This window comes from Lissotriton helveticus, chromosome 8, assembly GCF_964261635.1.
Source record: "Lissotriton helveticus chromosome 8, aLisHel1.1, whole genome shotgun sequence".
NCBI lineage: Eukaryota > Metazoa > Chordata > Amphibia > Caudata > Salamandridae > Lissotriton > Lissotriton helveticus.
The window spans coordinates 417,161,979-417,176,871 of NC_136069.1; the positions used below are offsets into that span (position 1 = coordinate 417,161,979).

The 14,893-nt window shown below is 42.5% G+C and overlaps 1 protein-coding gene across 1 annotated transcript in view; it reads left to right on the forward strand.

The window, feature by feature from the left end:
- The first annotated feature begins 1,165 nt into the window (after window positions 1-1,165).
- The window catches only part of ALG11 (ALG11 alpha-1,2-mannosyltransferase), a 44,457-nt gene continuing 30,729 nt past the window's right edge, over window positions 1,166-14,893 (forward strand). The window contains exons 1-3 of the mRNA XM_078657267.1: window positions 1,166-1,289; window positions 11,388-11,621; window positions 12,150-13,075. Coding sequence (XP_078513393.1) covers window positions 1,252-1,289; window positions 11,388-11,621; window positions 12,150-13,075 — 1,198 coding nt within the window. The 5' untranslated portion in view covers window positions 1,166-1,251. The remainder of the gene's footprint in view (window positions 1,290-11,387; window positions 11,622-12,149; window positions 13,076-14,893) is intronic.

Genomic DNA, 14,893 nt, shown 5'->3' on the forward strand with positions numbered 1-14,893 from the left:
AATAAAAGGTGGAGGGAGGGCTTGCTGTTAAGCAAAATCGTCACTCTAGGCAGTGCCTATGCAGATTATACAGCCAATGACTTTTCCCAGTCACCGGCGTCAAAGGGGTAGTTCCTGAGGCTGTGGGCGTGTGCGCCACAAGGACGACCTTCGAAAAGCTCCGGTGACAGGAGAACAACACGGAGCGCCGGAAACATACACCGCGCATGCGCGGAAACCAGCTGCCGACAGGAACAGGGTAGCGCGCGCTGCAAACTAGTGCGCGAGGCCACCAACCCAACTCCCGCTCCACAATAAGGAAAAAGGGAACAGGCGCACGCGCCCGACCTTCAGGGAGGAGACCCTCGCTCCCAGCCGCGTCGCAGAGACGCGAAAACCGAACGCGGTATAAACGCACACAAATTGCATACAAACGCGCTCAGAAATGCCAAAGCACAATGCGCGAACAAAGCGTGTACAAGCAAGGCAAAGATAAACAAGCACAAGCCAACAGCAAGAAGGGAAGCAAAGTACACTTAACTGGCTGCGGAGCAGCAAAGAAAGAGGAAGTGGGACTATCTACACCACCTTATATACTGTAGACTCTATGGTTATGGCTCAAGTGTTCATGGGTTTTGTAGTTTTTACTTGTTTTTATGGCTGCTGGGCATTTCTAATAAAGAAATGAGACTAAGCATAATCGGAGCTTCCTGTCCTGAAATAGAATTTAACTTGCTCCGTTTCTCAAATTCTCAAAACTATGGGGAAGCTCATACAGCGAACGTTAGCCCCCCTCCCCCATACAGTGACCGTAAAGCCATATCGGTTCTGAATCACGCATATACACCTAGGGTCCAAAATTGCACAAGATCAACCCCTGCCTGCATCTCTGCGACCCGATGAGGCTATTTACAGCATCAAATATTTTTCACCCTTTTCCGGCATGAACGGTCTCCCGACTCGAGATAACTGCCTAACTTTAAATGAGAACCCAAGTATTTATGTACGTCCCTGCTATTTCCTTTCCACGTGTTTATCCCGCCTCTTCGTTTCAAGCTAAGCCATGGATAACACAGCAGACGTCATTTCATCATCCAATCACAAAGCTACAAGTCACGTGAGGGGCGCGGCTGAGGACTGCGCGTTGCAAATACGTAGGAAATTTTGGTTACGTTTATGACACGTGATTTACGTGCCCTCGTGGATGTTGTTTCTTACTGCAGTTCCTGGGGAATAGTTTCCGGGGTGAAATGGTGCATCCCGCTGTCAGCCATGGCCGGAGCAGGGATGTGCCTGTGTGATCTTATCAGGTCAGCGCAATCAGGGTCATGTTTAGCTGATGTGTAATGCGACTCAACCGACAGCACTCCTTGCGTGTATCCCCTTCGGAACGTTGCCTCAACCGTGAACAGCACTTTGCTTCTCCATGTGATTCCCCTTCTACCATTGTATTAGAAACGTCCAGTGTGTGGTGACCTACGTTTTGTGTGGTATCGTTGAGTGTATTCAGTTCATTTTCTGTTGAAGAAGGAAGCTTAATTTATTTTTTATTGCCAAGGGTTTTAACCCCCCCCCCCCCGATTAAAGTACAACTCGCCCAAATGCAAATGAATGAATAAATACAACTAGCTCTGTTTATGTTTAATTATCTTCTTTAGCCCCTCCCCCCCGTTGTTCTCAAGACAAGCGTAGGCACTGCACCGCTATGTTACATAAAGTGAAGTCAACCCCCCCTATTATATTGTCCACATCATAGCTGCCAAGGTTTCAGATTGCTCATGTGATGTTTTCATAATTCCAGTGTAATAAGTAGTGACATTCAACGACTATGAGTGACACTTTGTCACGAGCAAAATCAAGCAATGCATACCTGCCAAGTTTTCTGATTCCTTAAGTGTGACATTTCTGTTTTTTCATTGTGTATATGTGACATTTGATTGCCTTATGTGTGACACTTTGCGTGATATTTGATGCTGAGAGTAATCAAGTGTTTTTGTACATTTAATAAGTGTATGCCCCTAGCACCACTCTGTACACACACTGAACATAAGTGCTGCTCCGCTAAGTCCTGTTGATATGCCTATGATGGGCCAACATATATTGACTATAGTGTGTGATATGCCAGCTCCTGCACATTAGTGCAATTCATAGGGCTGGCTTAACACATGTTTTTATTAATTTATACTAATAAGGCATGTGATCTCATGCTGTGACAGTGATCTAAACCAGTATTTAATGTAGCCATCAGACACAGCTAATAGGTCATCAGTTGGACTGCAAAGTCAGAACAGGCAGAAAGTACAAATCACATAAGAGAAGGCCACTTGGCAACCACTGCCTCGCCTGCAATACACAAACCCAAATGGGGTTTCTCATTCAATGGCATTTCCCACTTGCAGGCGAAGGAATTTCAGATATGTTCTTCTTTTTCATTTATTTAAATTGGAATTGCAAACATCAATAAAATAAAAATAAATCAATGTATTGGATTTATTTAGCCATGCAGGCTCTACAGTCAGCAAGTGTTAAGCCGCCCCATTTACTTGGCACCAATACTCTTAACGAGCAGCTGTAAGGCTGGGGGGGGGGGGGGGGGGACTCCTCCCTGTGTCCCTGCCCCTAAGGGGGGTGTGAGGTGCCCCGATGATACTAGAGGGCTGCCCTCTTTAGTGGACCCCTGCTAGGGCCTCGGTCAGTTGCAGTTTTTGAACACTCTCCGGCCTGGTCGGGGTAGAGCGCCTCTTCTCAGGTGCTTATGTATTCTTGCACATTGTGTCAGCAGAGCAATCACGGCTGTTTTGACCAACGTAGCTGGCTGCCACTAGGTTTTCCTGTCGGATAGCTAATTAACAAGAGTAAAGCCATCCACAACAAGGCAGGGAATTCGAGATATCCCGTTTATCGGTTTCTTCATCTTGTTTGCGTGGCAAATTACCGCTCATGCGGATACTTAACTGGAATTGTGTTACCCTAACATGATATGTGTGGCACTTGTCAGAATTGCCACATTAAATTGAATATTCCTATTCTATGGTCCAAGCAGGTAAACACTATTTGACACATGCAATCTGTACACAACACAATGTATTAATCAAAACAACTAATAGACCTAGAGGTCTGTGAATGCAAAACAGTGACCATTTTCAGGAAACGCACAAAGGTACATTTATAAACAAAGCATGCATTAGTCATTCAAATATTCTGAAATAATAAACATAACATACACGCCCTCCAATTAAATTTTGGGAAATGATTTATCGTTAGAGATATTTTGCACTCAAAGTTTGGGAACCTATGGTTGACGTATGAAGTTAAAAGCAATATTCGTTTTTCCTTAAATAATGTGGCATAGCGTTTGTGATTGTTTTTCAGTGCTCAGAAGTGGCTTCCTGACTGTAAGACCTTTACAAAAACAATAATTATACCTACGTCCCACGTCTTTATCTCGGTCATTGCTTTTGAGGTGGAGTCATACCTGTCCTTGCTTTTGAGGTAGTACCCACCTTTTATAACAGGTAAAAATAAAATTAGAAGTACGTAGGCTGTAAAACCGCCCAGCCTCATGGGCGCTGTTCCCACAGCCTACTCAAAATTTCCACTGTTTTATTTTTCCTCTCTCAAGCCCAAACCCAGTAAGTGGTTGTCTGAGGTCCTTGCCGGGCCTATGCCTCCTCCGGACCTTTATGTGCTGGGCACAAGGTGTGTTAGTTGTGCTAAATCAGACCATCAGAGAGACTCCGGGAAAGGTAGCACAGATCTGTAGAGAGCCAATAGTATCCTATGTTGCCTAGACGGGCGGAGGTTAAGAAGTAGCAGTAAGCACATTGTTCTTGTGGTGCAGCATTTATCTTGCTGGTTTTGTCTTGCCATCTGGGTATTCACCCCTACAGGAGTGCATTTGCATTTCATTTTTGTTTGCAGGCCGGTCGTACATGTTGGGAGGAGAAGTAAAACGCGTTAATACATTATTTCACAAATGAATGATTGAGAAGGAATCTGTCTGTAATGCACCTATTTTCGGTTTGTTCAGTTCTTTGTGCAACTTATTTTTACATCACGGTCAAGCATTCCAGGAAGACTAGGCAAGTGAGTGACTCCATTTCTGATTCTTCTAAGTCCAGATCCTCACTTCCCTCAAAGATAAGGATTAAAAAGGCAAGAGTTTATATGGAGAGTGTTGAAGAGAAATCCAAGCGACTTCTTTGGTAGACCCTTGTCTGTATGAAGCATAAAGACTCTACCAACATAAAATCTTAAGAGACTGTTTTTTTCGAAGTCTGGAGGAACAGATGACCCCTACGGTGGAACCGAATAAAAAGTCTCTTGATAGAGAGTTACTAACTGAATTACAGGCAAGAATTAATATGAGATCTCCTGTGGTGCCAAATACATCTTCTGAGCCTCTTTTGATGCAATTTATGAAAACCCGAGCTCCTGGTTTGCCTATACCTCAACATGTTCTCGATATAGTTCTGTGTGAGTCAAAGGATGCTGGTAAGATTATTGTTTCTTATCTAAGCTTTATCCAAAAAAGAATGTGGATAAGAAAATTTCAGAATCGGTAACAGTAGATTCTTGAGTGGTGAATCTTGTGGGAGAACATCCAAGGCTGAAGAGCACATGTTCAAAGAAACCACAGCTAAAGACAGCGTCCACATTAAAGAAGACTTAGGTAGGGGCACATTTGTCCATGAGGGTTGTTATATATAGAGTGTATATCTGGCAATCTTTGAGCTCTGACTTCAAAGAACTCTTTAAGGCAGTAAAGGAGGATGCTGAGTGCTCTATGGTGCTGTGAAATTTCGAGAGAGACATTGAATGTCTATCAGAAATATATTTTGATGTTGACAGAGAGGCTGCTTTGTGGGAGGGTGCCAATTTTGCAGCAAGAAGGAATGTTATTCTATGAGACTGTCATACTGCCTCTGCACATTAGAATGCAGCATACCAACTGTCTTTTGAAGGGAGTAAACACTTTGACCCTGAACTGGGGGAAAAAACTCACAGGATATTTAAAGAGAAGAAACATTCCTCTTCCTTTATACAGCCTCACAACACTACCACTTCTTCCAATTAGATTTTGAATAGATCGTTATTCTGTCTTCTAGACATCAATCAGATCAGTATACGAGGAAGTAGAAGGAAAATAATTTCAAGAACCATTTTGATCAAAAGAGCAAGCTGTCTTCACTAAGAAAGACACAGGTCCTGGCTATGTAGGAAATGTTTGACATGATTGGCTGGTTGTAGGAAGGATAAGGTATTTCCCGAACAAATGCGAATGATCTACTTCCAACTCCTGAGTACTGATGATAGTGAAAGAAGGTTATGTAATAGAGTTCCTTTATCCCCCTCCAAAGAACGGGACCATTCTTATACCAAGTCCCTTCAACCATATGAAGTTTGAAGCATTGAAATCTACAATTCATTCACTTGTGGTGAAGAATGCTAAAAGAACAGTACCTGAGAAAAATGCAAGGACATCTACTCAAGGATCTACCAAAGGTGACCGTGATCTGCTGGTTGGTGACTGACTTGAGAAACATCTACAAATGAATCAAGGAAATATGGTTAAAGATGGAAATTATGCAGAAAAGAGTTCCCTGGATACCAGTAGATAAATACTTGATAACCCTGCCCTTGATGGATGCCTGCGTTCATGTGGCTATAACAAGAACGTATCAGGAATATGTTTGCTTCTGTTTTTTTTGGGAACCATTATCTGTTGGCAGTATTGGCGTTTGGAATCAGGCCTGCCTAAGAGTCTTCACCAAGATGATGCATCCTTTAGTGTTATGACTTCATCTATAAGAGAGGCAGATACTTTCATACCTGGACAACTGGCTCTTAGAGACAACATTACAAGAGGACACACTGAGAGGTTGCCAACAGTAGAAGATTGTTTAAAGTGTCATGATCTGATGAAACATATCCAAAGTGTTAATCAAGGACCGCCAAGAATAGAATCTATATAGGTTTACTTTTCAGAACAGATCAGGGAATGGTCTACCTACAAGAGGACAGAGCAGAGAGACTAAAACAAGACTGAGTACAATATTATCTCCGAAGCAGGCAACAGCAAGATTATGAAGTAGAGTGCATGTCACATGGCCTCCGGTGTCTTCCTTGTTCCATGGCCAGACTCCATCAACGACCATTAATAACTCTTCTAATAGAATACTGGAAACCTGCATCAATAGAGCATGAGAAGTTGATATCAGTGACTATAAAAGTCTCTCTTGAGCGTCAGTGGTGGTTGACAGCTGAATCATTAGCCACAGGATTTCTTCTCCAGAAGGATCCTCTTGTATGTTCTAACAAGTGATGCTCGTCAAACAGTACAATGATAGGGAGGTACATTATAGACTAGGAAGTTCACAAGAATCTTCTATGGCTCACATTTTAAAACATTCTAAACTACTCCAGAATTGTTCCACAAATGACATTTGGCTGCTATGATTTGACATAAGCATGGATCGACAATACCCTCATAGTCTGCATGAAATATGTTTCTCCCCTTAATAGGATTTGGCCCATTGTTCACAATTGTTTATTAGTGGAACATCCAGCTAGGTTGCTGTAACTTAAATAGTCATCTATAGGTTTGGTGTTCGCCAAGAACTTTTTATTTTATTAAAATGATATATAATGTACATATTTTTAGGGGCTTTCAGTCTGCTGTCTTCACTGCTGTGCTTTTGTCTCATTCACATTTTTCTTCTGCTCATTACATACTGCATTGAGAAGTGGATTAGTCCTTTTCAGCCATTGGCTAACTTCGCTGTGAGTGATGGCATTCTGCCCTTTTACAAGAAACAAATCCACACACATAAGGGTTACCTTCAGTGCCATGGATTACCATGGCAATGTGTGTTTTGATGCCAATAACATATTTTTGCTATTAGCCATTTTTAGGTCTCGGCTGGGCGTGGCAGGGCAGAGCCGTGCTCCGCCTCTCCGGGAGATGTTGTAAATACAAGATTTCTAAAAGGGACTCTAAGACCCGCCCCTCTTTTCCATTGGGTAGCGTCAGCATTTATAGTATTATTGGAAAAGAGGGCTTTTGGGTGCCACCCTGTCCGTTTTTTGGACAGTCCCTCCACACAGCATGGCCTGCTCTATGGCTGCCATAAAGAGTTTTCTTATCTGCTTGTTTAGTTAACAAGCAGATAAGAAAATTCTTCACCACAGCTGTGAAGCAGGCACGGAGAGCGGAGGCGCAGGGGGTCACGGGGAGTACAGCTCTCCCCCCACCCCGGCCGGGCTCTCCCTCCCAGCGTCTGCCAGCAGCCACTGTAACCACCCAATCGCTATGCAGTTCGTCCCCTCCCTCCCCAGCTGTTTTTTTGTTGGTGAAACATAAAGGAATTTGAACTGTCGGAAAAACTTTAAAGTGCACTAAAGGAAAACAAATTGAGGGAATCCTCTCACCGTCTTTGTGGGGTGAGGGAAATGCTACAGACACTGTTCGTCAGTGAAATGCCTCCTTTGGCCCACCCCCATTAGATTCCAGCAAAGGGACAGGCGATAAATGTGTTTACATTGTTGACTTGTTATTTCTTCTTTCAAACTCTCTACATTTTAACGCATTGCAAAGCTGTACAGCTTTAAGTATTTATGGACTCTTGCACTACTACAATGACATTCTATTTACTGTCCACGACTTTCAAGAGCCATGCGCCTCATGTTTCGCTTCGACATATTTGCGCTTAAATGCTTGTTTAACACATCTACAGTAAGTGAAGTTAAGATGCAGATTCCGAGGGGGTGAGGCATTTTTTTCTCCTGGTGGCTTTGGTCTGGGAGTTTAAATGACGAATGGAGCTTAGACAGCTCCAGAAGTTGTTTGCCAGGTGCAAAATTGCAATTATCTGTAAAATAACCAACTTGTTTAATTATCTAGTTGCAGTTTACCAGCTTGGAAATGCCAGCGACGTTCCAGGATATCAGTGCTTTTGAGACTGACGTCTGTGTTTTTTGTTTTAATTGTATTTGCTATTGTTTGGATTTTACTCTGATGCCCATGGTGGCCTATTTTGCGCTAGCGCTAGGAGTAGCTGTTGTTTCTGCCACTCATTTTAGTAGTTTGGCCCCCCGTAGCAGACCGTTCCCTGTCTCTCTCTCTCTCTCTGTCGTAATACTGTTCTTTTTGGGGTCTTGCTTGTCTGGCTAGCACATGGGGATATGTTTCTTCCGATATTTCTTGGACCGTGGTTGGGTCGCCACAAAAACAGCGTGTGTGCCAGGTCAAGTGAGTAAGGCGAGCAGTGGAGTGTGTTGACCATAACTAATTAAACCACACGCAAACTGACCGGAGGCCCCAGGCATATTGGATCGCCTTTGGGTTTTTTATAAACATTACTGCGTGTCACCTGACACAGTCATGTAAGGAACACGCTCAGGACGAAAAAGCGGACCGGAGACCAGGAACACAAAAATGTGGGCACATGATAAACCGAAAATTACGGCACTACCGACGGGGATACGGCGCTCACTACGTCTGTGGCAGTCAGAATGAGCTTATCGCCTCAATGTATCCCTCTGCCCACCGCAGTTCTTCTGGTGCTGCTACTTTGGGCATCGCTGTCCGCTGGGGACAGCAAGGAGCCTACTTGGGAATCTCTAGGCTCCAGACCCCTCCCAAGCTGATATTATGAAGCCAAGTTCGGGATCTTCATCCACTGGGTGGTGTTTTCTGTGCCCAGCTTCGGAAGCGAGTGGTTCTGGTAAGAAGAGCCATATGCATCATGGGAAGTGTAGTCTGTGTTGTGGTGGGGTGGCACAGTCGCGAAAGTGATTTACAATATATTATTTTCCCTAACGCTCTGGATATTCATGAGAAAGTGTAGTGTGAATACTCTTTTGTACATAGTTACATATTAAAATGACAACATTAACATCAGGGCTGTAGAAGCCCCGGGGAAGGGGGGGGGTGCAGCAGCCCAGTCAGTTTGTCAGAGTGCCTCCTCTTAAATGTGATGCAATTTTGAACTTTCTAAAGCTGAAATTTTTAGGTCGAGTCTAGCGCAGCACATTGGGCATTGACAGGGAGGCGTTGGTTGGACGCTACGTGCTCCATTGGATTAGGGGTATACAGCCTGTTGTGTGGGGTGCTGTGCAGAATGTTCCACGAGGCAGTAGGGGTAGAGTATGTGGCCGTGCCTCTGATGTTGGGTGCGCACCATCCCCCCTTCGTTTAGTGAGCAAAGGGAGTGGACATGTGGGCCTACGGTGGTGAGACCGACCCTGTAGGGGGCATTGTGTTAAAAAAAAGCACTAGACAATACAAGCATTTGCAACGCGATGGGTCTCGCAGTTACGCGAGTTTGAAATATTGACATTGCAAATGACAATGTCTTTTATTTATGTTTTTAAAACATTAATAAAAGGCATTGTCATTTACAATGCCAGTAGCTTAAACTTGCGTAAATGCGAGACCTATTGCGTTGCAAATGCCTGTTTGTATACCAAGGACTTGGTAGTTTACTCAGTAATAAAGGTTTACAAATCATGACATGATAAGCACTGACCTTCTAGCCTCAGAGCTATTGGTTTTGCCAGTGCTTGTTATTGGTTCCTCTAGATGTATTCCTTTTATCCTCTGAACCCTCTTACAATATGAAATCCAATAAATATTGTTTTATTTTTACTGATATCAGTTATCAGAGAATTAACTCTCGTATAAGAAGTCCAATTCGCACTCTAATTCATTTAGAGTTTTAGAAATTATTACTGTCATCCGTAAAAAAAAAAAATCATTTTGGTAGATCTTCAAGCTTCCACTTCCACAACTTATACATGGAAGGTCACCGATTTAGAAACAAAGCAGAGCTAAAATCATTTTTTCAGTAGCAAAATTGGTGTGTGCTAGAAACACATCCTCTTTTCTAATTTTACGATATTTATTCTGTAGTTGATTTACAATAAACAACTGGTGAGATAATGAAGGATCCTTTCCTGTTGTCCACACAAATATTCAAAATATTAATCCAATTTCTGAAGTCTAATCAGAAAATCCTTTCAAAAATATTTCTAACCGAAGCAGTGATATCCTTTGTTACAGTTCAGGGTTTGAAACATCTAGCTTTTTATACTCCATTATCAAAGCATTACCTATCAAGGAACGGGAATTTTTCCCTAATCTACACCTAAAATATTGAAAACGAATTCAGAAAAGACAGTTCATTTAATGCTGTTTGCTAAAACGTCAGGGCTGGCCCTAGATGGCAGTTATGACACGGGTTCTCATGGCATCTGTGTATATTTGCTGAAACTTGCACAGTGCAGACCTGATTAGGAAGAAAGGGAGTCTTGTGCACAGGACGTGCAAGAAACTATTGAAAAATTTGTGAAGACATTTGTGGGTTTTACTGACCCTTTTGCCCATAAATGTAGGCAAACTCGCATTGCCTCACAGGAATAAAAAAACAACAATATATATTAATGTCGAAGGAGGAAATATGTCTTGTAATGCAAAAAAAGATTATTTATCGATATATGCCATACATTGTAGCTTCATCTCTTCATTCTGTCGACCTGTACCCCTTGGAACTGACAAAATATGGGTGAGGGATGCTTTACTATCGTGGAAACAATTGTGGAATTTCTTCCTCGTTCATTCCCTCATATCATGTACTGTTAGCGTTTGATTGTGTTTTTACAGTCCTGTGAGTTCTAATTATTAGCATTTGCCTTGTGAAGTAAGTGCCTTGCCCATCTGCTACATTGCTTAGAAGTAGTTAATTTTAAATAGTGTACTCTTGCTAGTCACAGTATAACATTTCACCATCTCTAATTGGCATTTATTGGATACATTTATTTTCAGCGAGAGAGATTATAAAAACATAATGTTAGCAAACGATAGCTATTTACACTAACGTGGATGAGCCATTTCTATCGAATATACTATGGTGGTTCACAGGAATCCTCCTTCTGGCAGCAACTCACGAATTACCTTGGTCACAAGCCCTTCCACTTATTTTTTCTTTTTCTAGAGATCTTTTTTTGATTTGCTTTCCCATCTCTAACATCTACAGCAAATCAGATATGGGCTTGTTTCATTCAGAGATATGAATAGGCATTGTGACTTTTTTTCTTTTTTGGAATGCTTATCATTTTAGTATCTTCTTAAAGTTCTGTGACATGCTAAATGCCCCAAAACTGGGAATGTGGTGTGTGTCTCTTTGGTCTTGTTAGCCCTGTGTTTTTACTATGGCTAGAACTTTATATTTATGAATACAGAAAGTTGTAATGCTAATGGAAACTGTCATGGTGATCAATTGAAGAAGGATAGAATTTGCAGTACTATGTGATTATGAATAATTAAATCGTCTAACTCACCGCTGTTTCAGAGCATCATTTCATGTCACTAATTAAATTCTGGAATGATTCTTCCCATTTTCTTGCAGACTGCTGTGTTCTTTGTTCATCCCAGGGCTTGTAGTTAGTGGAGCTGCATGTCTGTTAATGATAATCTTTGTCTTGGGGATTCGGCTGTGGATAACCCAAAAGAAGAAACATTCTACACCTGAGGGAAAAGATGGCAAAAAGCATTTGGTGGTTGCTTTCTTTCATCCGTACTGCAATGCTGGTGGAGGAGGAGAGAGAGTCTTGTGGTGCGCCCTAAGGGCCCTACAGAAAAGGTATGCATACACTTTAAGGGTCACTAAACTTTGTTTTAGTTGGCTCAGAATAATGGAGACTTTTGGGAACTCGTGAGCATTACCAGTGTAGTTTCTGACGACTTTCCATTATTTCGTTATGGAAATGGTTTCACATTTATTAATTTCCAGTCAGTAAGTTGACGTTTGTTCCAACATTGACACCCTCCACCTCTGCATGTCTTTTCCATGACCTTTTATCCAATAATTCAATGTTCTAGAGGTAAACAAGATCACCTAGCAAGTTTTAGGCAAACCAGTATGTGCAACTTCTGGCGGACTGCCTTATGAAACCATTCATTGAACTCTATTGCACTTATCTTGTACAAGTATGAGTGGAGCTAACCAGTAGGGCAATGGCTCCTCCTCGACCCCCCAAAAGTGTCCTAGGAACAGTGTACTGTCTAGAGGGACTGGCGAAATATAGAGAGGTGTGTGCTAACAAAGGTTCTTTTATATGTTTGTGAGGTACAAGAAATTATGCTGATGATTTTCTTTTGTTGATTTCAGGTACAAAGATGTAAACATAACGTATGTTGTTTATACCGGTGATAGAGATGTAACAGGAGAACAAATTCTTAACGGAGCGTTCACAAGATTTAATATTAAATTACCTCATCCGGTGAAGTTTGTTTTCTTGGAAAAGCGTTATTTGGTGGAAGCCCGTCTTTATCCCCATTTTACCTTGCTTGGCCAGAGCCTTGGCTCAATTTTTCTGGGATGGGAAGCACTTACAAAGTGTGTCCCAGACGTGTATATTGACTCGATGGGGTATGCATTCACGCTTCCTCTGTTTAAGTATTTAGGAGGCTGCAGGATTGGGTGTTATGTTCACTATCCTACCATCAGTACTGATATGCTGTCTGTGGTGCGCAACCAAAGTGCCAGATTCAACAATGCTTCTTTTATTTCAAGCAATCCTGTTCTGAGCCGGCTTAAACTTATCTATTATTACATGTTTGCTTATGTGTATGGCTTAGTAGGATCTTCCAGTGATGTAATTATGGTCAATTCTACATGGACTCTAAATCATATTCTGTTTCTATGGAATTCTGGGGATCGCACAAGCATTGTATATCCACCGTGTGATGTGCAGACATTCCTAGATATTGATCTTGTTGAAGAATCTAGTAGGTCAGAACATTCAATTGTTTCTGTAGGCCAGTTCAGACCAGAAAAAGACCATCCCTTGCAAATCCGTGCCTTCAGTACCTTGCTGAAGCGAAAGGGTGATGCACAGAAGCTGAAGCTCATTTTAATTGGAGGATGTCGAGATAGGGATGATGAACAACGAGTTGCCAACCTTCGCAAGATTTGTGAGGATCTCGGAGTTCCAGTGGAGTTTAAAGTTAACATTCCGTTCGAAGAGTTGAAGAAACATCTTGCCGAAGCAACAATTGGTCTTCACACCATGTGGAACGAGCATTTTGGGATTGGTAAGGCTGTTTTATTTTCTTTTTTGTCGTAACTAACCATTGAACTGCATGTACTTAACGTTTTGTATGGGGTAAATGCTCAGGAACCTACATATTTTCTATACATTATCTGAAATGTTGATTTGGCAATAAAAGGTTAGTGGAAAAGACTGGTTTTAAAGACCCATAATAAGTGCAAATTATTTTGAAAGTTAGATAATTTCTGTGGGTATTTTCGCTTTGTGTTTTTTATTTTTTATGAAGTGCGAATTTTACGTCTGTATTATGTACATCGTTTAGTACTCCATGTTTTTCCAGCATTTTATGTCTCTTGATCTTTTGATTTACTCCTTATTTATGGACCTACTGTTGCCTCTTGATACACTTATTGTTTTTTTTTAAAAAGTTTTTTTTTGTGCAGGTAAAACAGAATACATTCGCATCAGGCTCATTTTCAGCATGGGAAAACTTACATCATATTTCTATATCCACAGCCTCCATGCCCACAACCCGGAGGCCGGGCGGCGACATAGTTCACGTTAAGTACTTTGCAGTTATACTATGACCTGCAAGCTCTTCATGTAACTCCCCAAACCTGCTTTTGTGTTATTTTTTTTCTCCCACAACTCCCCCCCTCTCCCGCCCCCCCCTATCCACAAAACTGGTTGGTTACCCCCCTCAACGTGGTAACAGTCCGATCACATGTCCATCAAACTAAGTGCCATTAGTCCATCCGTGCCATTCGTACCTACTCTACTGATGCTTGTCTCCCTCCCCATGTTACCGTATATCACCTTACGTGTGTGGTGTCACTAAGTACTCAGTGTCCCAGTCTGCTGCCGAGCATATATCGTTATCGGGTGGACTCCCACTTCCGCCCCTGCTCTCTGTTCGTCTATGAGTCACCTCCGAAGTGCCCGGCTTCTAGGCCATGGTATTGTCTCCATTTACTCCATACCTTTCGGAATTTTTTGGGACAGCCTCTCGCTTTGTATGTCACTCGTTCTGCAGCCATATAGAGGTCCAATCCTCTCCTCCACTCCTCTACTTCCGGCCTCTCCGCTACCCCCCAGTATTTTGCAATGTCCCTTTTCGCCACTACTAAAGCCAGCACCAGGAAAATAATATGTGGGCGCGGCAAGTCTACTTCAGTCACCATTCCCAATAATGCCAGTTTCGGGTCCAGCGTCAGCTCTACTCCCAGTACCTCCCCCAATTCCGTGAAGATGTGAGACCAATACGTTTGAATCTCCGCACAGGACCAGATAGTGTGGTAGAAGTCCCCTTGTTCGGCCCTGCAACGAAGACATGTGTCGTCTGTTATCCTTCCCATCTTGAGGAGACGTCTCCTATCAAAGTACGTCCTGTGCAGCACATTCAATTGAATCAGCCTTAGCCGTGACTTAATGGCCACCTCTCGGGGGTGCATCAGGATCAGCTCCCAGTCTAAATCTTCTAATTGCCCCACTTCCGCCTCCCATACTCCCCTGAGTTTCGCCAAATTCCCAAACATATTATTTGTGAGTGTTTTGTATGTAAGGGACACTGCCTGGTGTGTTATCTGTTCCTGTAAGAGTCTTCCTTCTAGGGGTGAATATTCCGGTATATCTTGTAGTGATATCTTCTGTGCTTTCCAAGCATGCACTAGCTGCAAGTGTTTGTACTGTTGTGTGTGATGTAATCCAAACTCTGCCTGTAACATTGCGAATGTCTTCAGCTCACCTTGCCTAATCACATCCCCGATAGTAGATATCCCTATATCGTCCCACCTTTGGAAGCCTTTCAGTTTTCGAAGTTCCGTGAACCAGTTGCAGTGCCATAGTGGCGTCTGGCGTGTAG